General features: G+C 44.1%; 1 protein-coding gene and 1 long non-coding RNA gene across 2 annotated transcripts in view; both read right to left on the minus strand.

Annotated features, from left to right (window-relative positions):
* Window positions 1-1,681: 1,681 nt before the first annotated feature.
* Window positions 1,682-15,503, minus strand: part of LOC138964659 (uncharacterized) — a 107,427-nt gene continuing 93,605 nt past the window's right edge. Inside the window, exon 2 of the long non-coding RNA XR_011455173.1 lies at window positions 1,682-2,005. This is a non-coding gene — a long non-coding RNA (uncharacterized lncRNA). The remainder of the gene's footprint in view (window positions 2,006-15,503) is intronic.
* Window positions 2,172-6,373, minus strand: LOC138963674 (probable G-protein coupled receptor frpr-1). The gene is made up of 2 exons (XM_070335522.1): window positions 5,955-6,373; window positions 2,172-3,417 (listed from the first exon to the last, which is right to left on the minus strand). The coding sequence occupies exons 1-2, from the start codon at window positions 6,371-6,373 to the stop codon at window positions 2,634-2,636; spliced, it is 1,203 nt and encodes a 400-aa protein (XP_070191623.1). The 3' UTR covers window positions 2,172-2,633.

Here is a 15,503-nt window from a genome sequence, read left to right on the forward strand (position 1 = left end):
TCCGAATATAACATATTTATATGTTTTTGGAATCAGCAAATGATGGAGAATAAGATAAACGTAAATTTGGATCGTTTTATAAATGTTTATTTTTTTTTACAATTTTCAGATTTTTAATGACCAAAGTCATTAATTAATTTTTAAGCCACCAAGCTGAAATGCAATACCGAAGTCCGGGCTTCGTCGAAGATTACTTGACGAAAATTTCAACCAATTTGGTTGAAAAATGAGGGCGTGACAGTGCCGCCTCAACTTTCACGAAAAGCCGGATATGACGTCATCAAAGACATTTATCAAAAAAATGAAAAAAACGTTCGGGGATTTCATACCCAGGAACTCTCATGTCAAATTTCATAAAGATCGGTCCAGTAGTTTAGTCTGAATCGCTCTACACACACACACACACACACACACAGACACACAGACACACAGACACACGCACATACACCACGACCCTCGTTTCGATTCCCCCTCGATGTTAAAATATTTAGTCAAAACTTGACTAAATATAAAAAAAACAAGTCGCGTAAGGCGAAAATACAATATTTAGTCAAGTAGCTGTCGAACTCACAGAATGAAACTGAACGCAATGCCATTTTTCAGCAAGACCGTATACTGTAGCATCGTCAGTCCACCGCTCATGGCAAAGGCAGTGAAATTGACAAGAAGAGCGGGGTAGTAGTTGCGCTAAGAAGGATAGCACGCTTTTCTGTACCTCTCTTTGTTTTAACTTTCTGAGCGTGTTTTTAATCCAAACATATCATATCTATATGTTTTTGGGATCAGGAACCGACAAGGAATAAGATGAAAGTGTTTTTAAATTGATTTGGACAATTTAATTTTGATAATAATTTTTATATATTTAATTTTCAGAGCTTGTTTTTAATCCGAATATAACATATTTATATGTTTTTAGAATCAGCAAATGATGGAGAATAAGATAAACGTAAATTTGGATCGTTTTATAAATTTTTATTTTTTTTTACAATTTTCAGATTTTTAATGACCAAAGTCATTAATTAATTTTTAAGCCACCAAGCTGAAATACAATACCGAACCCCGGGCTTCGTCGAAGATTACTTGACCAAAATTTCAACCAATTTGGTTGAAAAATGAGGGCGTGACAGTGCCGCCTCAACTTTCACGAAAAGCCGGATATGACGTCATCAAAGACATGTATCAAAAAAATGAAAAAAACTTTCGGGGATTTCATACCCAGGAACTCTCATGTCAAATTTCATAAAGATCGGTCCAGTAGTTTAGTCTGAATCGCTCTACACACACACACACACACACACGCACACACGCACACACGCACACACGCACACACGCACATACACCACGACCCTCGTTTCGATTCCCCCTCGATGTTAAAATATTTAGTCAAAACTTGACTAAATATAAAAACAGCAATAGAGAGACAAATCCCTTAGGTTAGTGCAAAAACCATCCGTTTTCGGATGTGAGTTTTCTAGAAGACATAGTTTGTAGGCCTACCTTAGTGCAGACACTTACGTTTGTGTGACACCAAGCCCGGCTGAAAACGGAGCAACAACGAGCCCGGCTGAAATAAGGCGGAACACAGTCCCCGGTGTGATTCCTTCCAACCCTCTTCTTATTTCGGTCAGTGACTCACCAACACTTGTCTGCAGCGACCAGATCGCTTAAAGTAGTAGACAAAGACCCCCCCGCGGGTTAGGGGGAAGAATTTACCCGATGCTCCCCAGCATGTCATAAGAGGCGACTAACGGATTCTGTTTCTCTTTTTACCCTTGTTAAGTGTTTCTTGTATAGAATATAGTCAATTTTTGTAAAGATTTTAGTCAAGCAGTATGTAAGAAATGTTAAGTCCTTTGTACTGGAAACTTGCATTCTCCCAGTAAGGTAATACATTGTACTACGTTGCAAGCCCCTGGAGCACATTTTTGATTAGTGCTTTTGTGAACAAGAAACAATTGACAAGTGGCTCTATCCCATCTCCCCCCTTTCCCCGTCGCGATATAACCTTCGTGGTTGAAAACGACGTTAAACACCAAATAAAGAAAGAAAGAAAGTAGACAAAGACGTTAACTGTTGATCATTAGATATCTGCACCAATCAGGTTTGTTCCCTAAATTGATGACAGCTGGGTCTCTGACCTGGCCGTCTCCATTCATCCATTCATCCCGGAGATGACCATTTGTTTTTTATCGTAAGAATGCGTTCCATGATTCTGGAAAGACAAGTTCAAGGGCGCGCAATATCTCTCTAACGAGGCAGTGAAAAAATGGAGGGACATTTTAAAGAAAAGATATGCTTATTTGACAATTTACATTCAACTACATTCAGCAAACAAAAATGGAGACAGTGTCAAGTCATACGCGGAATATACGCTAATTGCAGACATAGTGTAACTTCCACACATACGACATTTTTTTGTGAAACGCGTGAACAGTAGCTCTCGCATTTTGAAGTTATTTTTCGTAATACTCGTCATTAAGGTGGCTTACTTCAGTTTTTAACTAATAAATGAATGCAGATTCCAGACCTACAATTAAAGTAACGATTTTAACAACTTCATTTTTCGAGAAAAAAAATGGACCCATTTGGCGACATTTTTTTGAAAACGACCTATATACATCGTGGGTTATTCTCTAAATTGTCGACATCTGCGTCTCCGACTTCAACGTTTTAGAATCGGCACTCTTTGCAACCCTTTTCCAACAGTAGAGACCGGCCAAGACTTGCCTGAAGCGAGAAGACCGTGTGTAGTAGACGAAGAAATTGACAGAACTGTTTATCTCCGAGCAAACCGTCCCGATATTGTGCGTGGCCAAGAAAAAATTGGAGTAACGGCCCCAGGGGGAGTAGTCGGGAAGAGCCAACCTCATCAAGGTGAAGGCCACGAGAGGCGCAGCGAAGAAGATGTAGACGCAGGACAGAAGCACCAGCATTCTGGTCAGCGAGGTTTGCCGTGTTGCGTTGGTGGTGCTGGCAGCGCTTCCGGAACTCGTGGCCTGTCGCCATGACAACGCCAGGCGCAGCTTGACGACGGTGATGGTCGTGGTGATAGAGACGACGACGAAGGTTGCTATCGGAACGACAAAGGCGACCAGGATGATGCCGACGACGTCGACGAGGACTTTGTTGTTGATGTAGAACGCAGCCGGCACGATGCTGTAAACTTGACCTCCTCCGGGCGTCGTGACCACCACGATGTCGTTTGCCAGAGGGTGGACCAGGTAGAAGATCTGCATCACTAGGGTGATGCTCCCCAGCAAGATGCCCATGGTGCGTGTACTCATGAGACTTTCTATCTTGAGCGGGAAGACGACACACAGACACCTGTCCACGGCGATGACGACACTGACGCAGCCTGACGTCAGCTTGAGAGCCCAGACCACGCCTATTAAGTACACATCCGAGTAGGGCGTGTATCTGAAAATCAGAGCATTAGTTATATGAAGATCGAGAGACAGGACAACGCCCAGTAAGTAAGCATCCGAGCATGGCGTGAATCTGAAAGTCAGAGCATTAGTATATGAAGCTCGAGAGCCAGGACCACGCCCACTAAGTACACACACCCGAGTAGCGCGTGTATATATATAAATTAGAGCATTATTTATAAGTAGATCGAGAGCCCAGACCACGCCCACAAAGTGCACATCCGAGTAGGGCGTGTATCTGCAAATTAGAGTATTAGATGTATGAAGCTCTGGGATGACTGTGTATAGAATGAAATTAAAATCTAAGAGATCAGTCTAAGAGGTCATGACGTCAGTTTAAGAGGTGCGTGCGTGGCTTGCATTCAGCTGCTGTTGAAAAGAATTTTTCTTTGAAGATAACTTATTCTTGCGTTTTAGTTATATGAAGCTCTGGGATGACTATGTATAAAATGAAATTCCTTTCCAAGAGGTCCGTGCGTGGTTTGCATCCATTTAGCTGACGTTAAAAGTATTTTTCTTTGAAGATAACCTCTTCTTGCGTAACATAACAAATCCTAGCAAATCACCTTGTATCCGTTCAGGCTGTTATATTAGTCTTTGAGGTCAACCAGTGGAAACACCCCGTTTCTCTCTTTGTGAATAATGACCTCTGATCGGTATGTTTTCGAAGTGAAACAAGTCGGGTGAAGCGATATAAACATATTTAGTCAGTCTGTCGACCTGAAACTACGCTCGTAAAACATCTACACTAAGAATAAAAAATAAATAGATATTTTTTTTTTATTAAAACAGCCAACACCGAGACTACATGTTGCTAGACTAAACCCGGAGACTGAAAACAGGTCCAGCTCGTCTCCGCGAATCATGCAACATAGTGTTTAATTATCCTATTTACATTAATAGTGGGCATATTTTCAGAGTTAATATTTTTGGATTCAAGAAATGATAGAAATACGATGAAATCATTTTTGGATGGATTACTAAAAGTTTGATTTAATTAGAATTTTGAGACTAAGTCATTAGATATTTTAAGCTTTCAAGCTGAAATGCAATCACTCCTTTGGTCTGGCCTTCGTCGAAGATTACTTGACCAAAATAAGAAATCACTTTAATAAAAAACAAGTCGCGTAAGGCGAAATTACAACATTTAGTCAAGCTGTCGAACTAACAGAATGAAACTGAACTCACTGCATTTTTACAGCAAGAGCGTATACTCGTAGCATCGTCAGTCCACCGCTCGATGCAAAGGCAGTGAAATTGACAAGAAGAGCGGGGTAGTAGTTACGCTGAGAAGGATAGCACGCTTTTCTTTATCTCTATTCTTTTTAACTTTCTGAGCGTGTCTTTAACCCAAACATATCACATCTATATGTTTTTGGAATCAGAAACCTACAAGGAATAAGATGAAAGTGTTTTTAAATCGATTTCGGAAATTTTATTTTAATAATCATTTTTATATTTTTAATTTTCAGAGCTTGTTTTTAATCCGAATATAACATATCAGAAAATGATGAAGAATAAGATGAACGTAAATTTGGATCGTTTAAAAAAAAAATATTTTTTTTACAAATTTAAGATTTTTAATGACCAAAGTCATTAATTAATTTTTAAGCCACCAAGCTGAAATTCAATACCGAAGTCCGGCCTTCGTCGAAAATTGCTTGGCCAAAATTTCAATCAATTTGATTGAAAAATGAGGGTGTGACAGTGCCGCCTCAACTTTTACAAAAAGCCGGATATGACGTCATCAAAGGTATTTATCGAAACAAAGAAAAACACTTCCGGGGATATCATTCCCAGGAACTCTCATGTAAAATTTCATAAAGATCGGTCCAGTAGTTTGGTCTGAATCGCTCTACACACACACACGCACAGACAGACAGACAGACAGACACACACACACACATACACCACGACCCTCGTCTCGATTCCCCCTCTACGTTAAAACATTTAGTCAAAACTTGACTAAATGTAATGAGGGCGTGACAGTGCTGCCTCAACTTTCACTAAAAGCCGGATATGACGTCATCAAAGATATTTATTGAATACAAGAAAACAAACGGTCTGGGAATCTCATCTGGAAGAATTTTTATGTACAGTTTCATGAAAATCGGTCCACCAGTTTTCTTGAAATCGCTGTAAACACCCCCCCTCCCCCCACACACACACATACACACACTAACACACACACTAACACACCGGCACACACACACACACACATACACACACACACACAAACACACACACACACACACCACACACACTACCCCCAACACCAACACCAACACCAACACCAACACCACCCTCGTCTCGTATCCAAGTCCATGTTAAAACATTTAGTCAAAACTTTACACGCCTTGATTTTTTTCTGTCCAGATATCGAAAAGCGCGCTTTCGCTCGATATTCAATATTTGAAAAAAGCAACTCGTGTAAATCTGGTACGACACAGCAAGCCATGTAGTACTCTCTATTTCTATAATTATCCAGTCAGAACTCAAACAAAGTAGTTAATAACACGTCACACTCACCTATTAGCCAGAGCTTCGTCCACAAAACCAATGAAAGGCGACAGGGCGGCTACCATGAGAGTCGTTACGTAGGCGAGGTCTACCAGGGCTAACACGAAGAGACACATGTTACTTCGGTCCTTCAAACCCTGGCGCCAAAACACCAGCGCGCTTACCAGGTTGGTCGGCAGACAAATCAGAAAGAGAAGAGGAGTGATGCTCACATCGGTGACGTATCTGATGGTGACGTAGGTGTCTCGGCTGATGATGTTGTCCGGGTTGTCCCAGGGAAGAAAGGGGGGAGGGATGGGGATGGTTGTTGTGTTGTTGTTGACGAGAGAATCGTTGGATGAGGTGATATTTTGTGGGTCATTCCAAGGAAGCAGCGGGGGTAGGATGACAGTGGCTGTGTCGTAGTTGTTGGTAAAGGATTGGTTCATGGTGATGTTTGCAGGGCTGTACCAAAGTAGAAATAGCAGTGTGTTGATAGAGGCTGTGTCAACAGACTTCACAGATATTAACAAAGGGTTTCTTCCCTTAGTGTTTTTTGTTAGTGACGCGTGCAGAAAGCGAAGAGAGTCTGGGATGTAGGCTATTACCGCCCCGTATATTCTATTAGCTATCGTTCTTTTATCAGTCCCAATGTCGAGAAAGCTAAAATCATATCAGATCGAGGCGTGAGCCGAGATCTGATACAAGGTTGTCGTCACCAAGACTGAGACTGGTCTCAAAAACCGGGAAATCTTTAGATGATGCAGTTGTTTTTTATTTCAAACCCTCGAAGTATTCTCCCTTAGCGGCTACACACAGTTTAAGTCGTTGGACCCAGTCAAGAAATGACCGTTTGAAGCCGTTTTTTGGCACCTGGTTCAGACACTGGAAAACAGCCGATCCGAGGGCTGATCGACTGTCAAATCGACGCCCAGCCAATTGTCTTTTCAGATGAGGAAACAAAAAAAAGTCACAGGGTGCAAGATCAGGAGAGTAGGGAGGATGTGGCAAAGTTTCAAAGTTTTCTTCCTCCAGGTACTCTTTCACCACCTTGGATTTGTGAGCAGGTGCGTTATCATGAAGTAATTTGATCCCTTTCAATCCTGTAGTTGGTCTGGCTCTCTTGTAGTAACGAACGATGCCAGCAAGAACTTTTTCCTTGTAGTACACCCCAGTGATGCTTCTGCCTTTTTCGCGTGGTTTTTGAAAAATGACGCCCTTTGTGTTATAAAATATTGTGTATAAAACCTTCCTGCCGGAGCGACTTTTTCGCACGATCCGAGGGGCATTGGCACCTTTTTTTTATCCATGCTTTGTTTTGAGCTTTTCTTTTTGGCTCAAAGAAGTACACCCAAGTTTCGTCTCCAGTCACGATCTCATCCAAGCGTTGTTGATCACATCCGTCGTATATCTTGAGTAGCCGTTGGGCAAACGTAACCCTACACCTCTTGTTCTCTTCAGTGAGGAAATGTGGTACCCATCGCGCGCACACCTTTGTGTATCCAAGTTTGTGTTTTAAAACTCTCAAGACAGACGACGACGAAATGTCCAGTGTTTCGGCGATAAAATGACTGCTCACTCGGGGATCTTCATCAACTAACCGTTGCACATGGGACACCATTTTATTGTCGGTTACAGGTGGTTTCTTCACTTTTCCCCTTGCATCTTCCACAGACGTTTTCCCTGTTGAGAAATGCTTTGCCCACCGAAAAACTGTCGCGCGAGATGGTGCTGTGCCTGGGCTTACAGTTCTCAGCTCTTCAAGTATGTCACCGGCCGTTTTACCAAGTGCCGATCGAAAATCCTTCTCTGAAAATGTGCTTTTTGCCGCCATTTTTTAGGCCAGTGTCTCTCGCTTACACGACTAAATACACTGTATCTTTACGAAAACACAACGGATCACAAAGAAATTATGCACAATAATACGTTGTGTACCAATCTTGATAATGACGTCATTTGTTATAAATGTCGTCATTTGATTCTGTGCAAAAAAGACCAGTCTCAGTCTTGCTGACGACAGCCTTGTATGATTCAGCCTTTCGGGACATTGGGACTGATACATGTGGATATCATAGTCAAATATAACGATAACAATTTTATCGTATTCGATTTTCGAAAAGTAGAACCCATTAACCCTAAATCTAAGAATTCGTTTGAAAGCAAGGGCGGCTACTGCGATGTTGGAAATGTTGGATTGTCTTTTCCTGTTTTCACAAATTCGCTGCTGTAACTTTTATTTTTCAATGACTGTTTTGTATTATCAGACGAAAAAAAGGCATTTCAACGCAAAAAACTTTGTTTAAATTGTTCAAACAGTTCGTTGCACAGCGTATTCTTTCTGATGCAATTACCTTCCTTTTATACATTTGTGCTTTTAAAACATGGGAGACTTGTGTTTCCTTCAGGTGAGATGTACATGTACATGTAGAAGAAAATAAAAGCTTTAGGTTGGTTGCATTCATTCTTTTAGAAGCTATAAGTAGCCCTTGAGCTTTCACAAACAAATAACAAATAGTCATTTATTTTTTCTCTGTTTTTGATCATGTTCGTTAGTTTCATGTTCTGCGTCAAATAATGTTCTCATATATCTGAAACAGATAAATCTTAAGCATATTTTAATTGGTCTGACTTACACACTTAGTTGTATCATGTTATTTTGAAGTATGGGGGGCTTTTTACAGTGATTCGTGAAAGGCGTCTTCATAGGTCTATATTAGGCGCACAGGTTCCATATTCATATATATACGAGTATGTACCATTTGTGAATGTTTCTGTGTTTCATTTTTGCTGAATGTCTATCATAGGTTATTCCCTCTACCTAGGCCTAACGGTTAACTACAGAGAAAAGGACTACCAAACACAAAATAAAACTTCTTCGCAGGAAAACAAGGTAGTTATCAGCAAGAAACAAAACGTGGTCCATATTAGGCAACCTTTCCCAAATAAGCGACATCTTGCGAGAACGTTAATGTTCAGACTCTTAAGTGTGTGTGTGTGTGTGTGTGTGTGTGTGTGTGTGTGTGTGTGTGTGTGTGTGTGTGTGTGTGTGTGTGTGTGTGTGTGTTAGGAAACGCTGCCGTTGCTGAACTTTGGTTCAGTTTTGTGTGTTGCATGTAGTTGACTTATTTGTACTTTGTGGGAAAGTACCGATATTATATTTTGTAAACACAATATTTATGTTTGGACGAGAATGCAGGTGAACTTTCTAGTCCTGTCAAAACAAGTTGTTTACCACGTTGTTTTGAGTCGTGGGTTCGTGGCGTTCGCTCGGATTAAGTGCGTCGGCACTTTTGATGTACGTCACAGAGAATGTCACTATTCTAGTCCATGGACAGTTCATCTAATTTTAGTTGTATCATGTTCGGTCTGGAATATTCTCGAGATTGATTATTTACTATGTAGGCCAGCGCGATTTGTATGTTAAAGAGGCTTCTACTTTGAGTTCTGCTACGCGTACGATGTACAGTTGTATGTATGGAATGCTAAATAAATCCTCGAACTCAATTTGACGAGTTTTGGTCTGCTGCTGTGAAGACGGGCCACGTAGAATAAAAGAACACAATTATACGACATTTGAGAACTTCGTCAATCTCAAGTGTCGTGTAACAATTGGGGGCCAAAGCCGAGATGTACGTTTTAACGCCAAGGGTTTTTCCAGCAACAAAGACCAGTGTCAAGACAGTCACAGGAGGTAGCCATCAATCGGGTGTATCCTGAGGGATCAGTATTGGGACTACAGGACCGTGGATTCGGTGTGACTGTGTGAAGAGTTTGGTAATCGCCGCAGCTCGGTCGTGAGCGACGCCGGAGTGTATCGGGATTACAGAGGTTAGCTGCCGTTTGGACGAGGACTTCGTCGCGGAGCTAAAGCATTAATACTACGAACTTCGACTGAGGTACGTCGTGTACGCATCGTGAGTGGAGTGCGCCGTCACGTTAGAGGAGGAGCTGGCAGTCTGCGTCTACGAGGGTGACCAGCGACGAGAGAAGCATCGGAGGTGTAGTAGAGACTGTGTTATTTTAGAAGAGCACATTCGTCTACGTTCGGGGCTGTGAAAGAATACAGACGAACGCACCGGAAAAGACCAGAATGGCTGAGTTCTGGGCAAAAGGAGTTGAACTGGGACTGAAAGGCAAGCAGCTGACGGAGTTCGTCAAGTCCCAGGAACGACTGATAGCACAGCGTGAAGAAAGACAAGCGCAGCGTGAGCGTGAAGAAAGAGAAGCACAGCGTGAAGAAAGGCAAATGAAGCTGAAACGCTTAGAGCTCCAGATAGAAATGGAGACGAAGCGCTTAGAGCTCCAGACTGAAATGGTGCGTATTCAAAATGAGCACGAGGCACCACGCCAAAGAGATAACCAGCAGCAAATGCTACACAGGGCACCGAAACTTCCAGCATTCGCTGACGGGAAGGACCAGATCGACTGCTACCTTGCAAGATTCGAGAGGTTTGCTGAGAGTGCTAGATGGCAGCGCGACGACTGGGCGATTCAACTCAGCGCACATTTGACTGGGGCAGCACTTGAGGTCTACACTAGACTCTCAAACGATGACGCCAGAGACTATGATGTACTGAAGGAAGCTCTGTTGCGTTGCTACAACTTCACTGAAAGGGGCTACCGTCAACGCTTCCGCGAATGCCAGCCATTGTCTGGAGAGACACCGAGCCAGTTTGTGGAGCGCCTGTCGTCATACCTGCAGAAGTGGGTGGAGTTATCAGGTGAAGAGCAGTCATACATTGACGTCTTCAAATGTTAGAGTTTCTACCACAGACATACACACGCACAAACACACATACACACGCACACACACACGCACGCACAGACAGACAAAGTTACGATCGCATAGGCTACACTTACGTGAGCCAATAACGGACATGACAATGACAAAGCGCAAGAACATCGACGGAGATATTACGACAACAAGAGGCTAACGAGTGGCTCGAACCAACAAGTGTGTGCGAGCAGCGTCATACTTCCAAGGGCTGCCGAGCAAGTGGATACACCATCGGATGTGGAAGAATGTATATCTGATGGCCAGCTTCTACTCGCCAATGGCAAGCCAATCTCTGTCGTCGCCAGCGCATCTGTGTCAGTGTCGAACATGCCCGTGTCGAAGGGATTTGTTGAGAAGCAGGAAGTGACTGTTCTCAGAGATTCGGGCTGCAATGGGGTCATCGTCAAAGAGGATCTGGTGCCAACAGAGAAGTTCACTGGTGACTTCAAGTGGACGCTCATGGCTGACAGCAAATGCGTGAAGGCACCAGTGGCAAAGATCCAGATCGATACTCCATACTTCACCGGAGAAGTTGAGGCCGTCTGCCTGAAGAACCCTTTGTACGATCTATTAATTGGGAACATTGGGGGTGCGAGACGTCCTGATGACACTGATTTCGAATGGAGAATGGGCTCAGCTCAGCCTGCTGCTGAGGAGGAAGACCCATTGCCATTCGCGAATGAAGATATCAGCGAACTGTTACGAGATGACAGAGCCACTGTACATTGCAGCGACCAGCCGCAGGTTGTAAGCGCTGTGGCGACCAGAGCCCAGGCAAAGAAGAACAAAACGATTACGCCGCTTAGGGTCACTAACAGTTCTGCAACTGCTGTCGTGGACAGGGATCGGCTGATTCAGCTACAGGAAGCTGATTCGACCTTAACAAAGTACAGGAGTCGTCCTGTCAAGGAGATGACTAAGGGCGAAGGCACTGTGCACTTTGAGGTGAAGGCCAAGATCCTGTACAGAGTGTTCCAGCACGCGAGAGTCAACGGTGGGAAGCCATTACGTCAAGTTATGGTGCCTCAACCACTTAGGCGCCAGGTGATGGAGGTGGCCCACGACTCTATTATGGGAGGTCACCTGGGTGTCAAGAAGACATCGGACAGAATCCAGGCTGCGTGTTACTGGCCAGGACTGCATGCAGATGTAACTCGATTCTGCCGATCGTGCGATATTTGCCAGAAAACCATACCTCGAGGAAGGGTCCCGAAATTGCCGTTGCAGAAGATGCCTTTGATCGACCGACCTTTCAAGAGGGTGGCCATTGACCTCACCGGCGAGATCAAACCGCCAAGTGAAGAGGGTCATCGTTTGGTACTGACCCTGGTAGACTATGCAACCATGTACCCAGAAGCCGTGCCTCTGAAGAAAATTGACACCTAGACTGTTGCCGAGGCACTTGTGGACATTTTCAGCAGAATTTGGGTTCCTGAAGAGATCCTCACGGACCTGGGGACACAGTTTGTCTCTGAATGCATGGAAGAGGTCGACAGGCTTCTGAGCATTCGTCACTTGACTACGACAGCCTATCACCTGATGTGCTATGGGCTAGTCGAAAAATTCAATGCGACGCTGAAGTCCACGCTTAAGAAACTATGCAGTGAGCAGCCAAGGCAGTGGCATCGCTACATCAATGCCTTGCTATTTGCATACAGGGAGGTGCCACAAGAGTCCACTGGATTCTCCCCGTTCGAGCTGATGTACGGGCGGACCGTGAGAGACCCGATGCAAATACTAAAGGAATTGTGGACGAAAGATGTGGACACACATGAAGTGAAGAACAGTTACCAGTACGTGTTTGAGTTGCGAGAGAAACTGGAGGAGACTCTCGAGATTGCTAGAGAAAACTTGAGAAAGTCTCAGGATAGCGGAAAGCACTACTACGACCGCAAAGCCGTAAACAGGAAGTTTACACCAGGTAACAAAGTGCTGATACTGCTTCCCACTGATCACAACAAACTACTGATGCAGTGGAAAGGCCCATACGAGGTTGAGGCCGTGGTAGGGATCAACGACTACAAGGTGAATGTCGGCAAGAAGTCCAAGATCTACCACGCTAACCTCCTGAAACTGTATGTGGAGAGACCTCCGGAAGCAGTACAGGTCGCAGCAATTGTGGAAGAACCAGCCGAACTAGACGAGTTCGACGGTGAGGAACTACTGGGGTTGGGAGACCTCCACAAGAAAGAGGGAGTGGATGACGTCAAGCTGGGACCTGACCTGACAGAAAATCAGCAGAAGGAGCTGCATGATTTTATGGGCGACTTCACCCATAGGTTCTGTGATGTTCCAGGCTCTACGTCCTTGGTCGAACATGAAGTCCACCTCACATCTGACGTTCCTGTTCGCTCAAAACCATACCCTATCACGTTTCAGTCTCGGGAATCCTTGAAGAAGGACATCGACAACATGTTGAAGATGGGGGTCATCCGTGAATCATCATCCCCTTACTCATCTCCCGTTGTTGTTGTCAAGAAGAAAGACGGCACAAACAGGGTTTGCATTGACTTCAGGAAAGTCAATAAGATCACCGTGTTTGACTCTGAACCAATGCCGACGGCAACTGATCTATTCCGACAGCTAACCGGCAGTAAGATCTTCTCAAAGATCGATCTCCGCAAGGGATATTGGCAAATTCCTGTGCGCGAAGAGGACATACCAAAGACCGCCTTTGCAACTCCAGACGGAACGTATGAGTGCCTGCAGATGCCTTTTGGCATGGTGAACAGTGGTGCTATCCTGAAGAGGGGAATGCGAAAAATGCTCAAAGGAATGAAGAATGTTGTGTACTACTGGGATGATCTGCTAGTCCACACGGAGACCTTTGCGGAGCATCTGGAGACTTTGAGGGAACTGTTTTCCCGCCTTACAAAAGCTAATCTGACCGTGAGACCCCGCAAGTGCATTTTGGGGACCGACAACGTTGACTTCATAGTTCTACCACGCTAACCTCCTGAACCTGTATGTGGAGAGACCTCCGGAAGCAGTACAGGTCGCAGCAATTGTGGAAGAACCAGCCGAACTAGACGAGATCGACGGTGAGGAACTACTGGGGTTGGGAGACCTCCACAAGAAAGAGGGAGTGGATGACGTCAAGCTGGGACCTGACCTGACAGAAAATCAGCAGAAGGAGCTGCATGATTTTATGGGCGACTTCACCCATAGGTTATGTGATGTTCCAGGCTCTACGTCCTTGGTCGAACATGAAGTCCACCTCACATCTGACGTTCCTGTTCGCTCAAAACCATACCCTATCGGTACTTTCCCACAAAGTACTAATAGGTCAACTACATGCAACACACAAAACTGAACCAAAGTTCAGCAACGGCAGCGTTTCCTAACATTACCCCCAACACAAGAAGAAATTTACCTAATTTCTTTCAATCATTGAAACGCTACCTGTACACATATTATGTATACATAAAAGATTGAAATCCAGGTATGTACATTAGTCTGTTGGAGAATGAACACAGTTTTACTCACATACTCGGCTGAGAAAATCCGCTCCAATTAAACATTGTCTGAACCCTTAATCGATTCAACTCGCAGATCAAAGTTCTGCAAGTACATCACCCACCTCGTGATACGATTATTTACAAACTTTGCAGAGTTCAGGTAGGTGAGGGGTTTGTGATCAGTCTGAAGCACGAATTTCACCCCTTGGAGGTAGAGTTCAAATTTTTTGATTCCCCACACGATGGCTAAACACTCTTTCTCCATGGTCGAGTAGTTCTTCTCGGCTCCTGACAGCTTCTTGGATTGGATTGGATTGGATGGATTGGATTGGATTGGATAAGATTTACAGTCCAGTGAGGTTACCCTCATGGAAATTCTTGCTGGCATAGCTGACCGGAAACGGTTTACCTCCATGCTCTTGCATCAGCATGGCGCTGATCCCTTCGTCCGATGCGTCTGTACGCAAGATGAACTCTTTGGCAGTATCAGGAAGGCGTAACACCGGGTCTCGTGACATCAGGTCGCGCACGGTCTGGTATGCCTTCTCCTGAGCTGGTCCCCAGAGTATTCGGTTGGGGCATCCTTTTCGGGTCATGTCCGACAAAGGCGCCGTTATGGCGGCGAAGTTTGGAATGAACTCTCTGTAGTACCCAGCCAATCCAAGGAAGGATCGCACCTGCTTCTTAGTTTCAGGACGTGGCGCATTGAGGATCTTGGTGACGTTTTCCAACAAAAAAAACCTTTTGACCTCGAGATTGATTATTTACTATGTAGGCCAGCGCGATTTGTATGTTAAAAAGGCTTCTACTTTGAGTTCTGCTACGATGTGCAGTTGTATGTATGGAATGCTAAATAAATCCTCGAACTCAATTTGACGAGTTTTGGTCTGCTGCTGTGAAGACGGGCCACGCAGAATAAAAGAACACAACTATACGACATTTGAGAATGTCGTCAATCTCAAGTGTCATGTAACAGTGTGTGTGTGTGTGTGTGTGTGTGTGTGTGTGTGTGTGTGTGTGTGTGTGTGTGTGTATGTGTGTGTGACTGTGTGTGTGTGTGTGTGTATGTGTGTGTGACTGTGTGTGTCTGTGTGTGTGTGTGTGTGTCTGTGTGTCATAACAAAATATCTAGGCAAAAGTAAGGTAAAACCAAGCTGATCTCTTCGTTATTGAACAATATTTCGTTTCAAAGAGTCCTAATTGAGAAACACTCTTTTACTTACATTTCCTGACAGGAAGCCGAACCAATGACACGTTTCTCGCCTCCAAAGAAATAGTAGCACAAAATAGATTTGTCGGTCCTTTTATATATTCGTGCAAGTTCTTGTGCACTGAACGCCTGGA

The sequence above is a fragment of the Littorina saxatilis genome, linkage group LG4 (genome assembly GCF_037325665.1).
Source record: "Littorina saxatilis isolate snail1 linkage group LG4, US_GU_Lsax_2.0, whole genome shotgun sequence".
NCBI lineage: Eukaryota > Metazoa > Mollusca > Gastropoda > Littorinimorpha > Littorinidae > Littorina > Littorina saxatilis.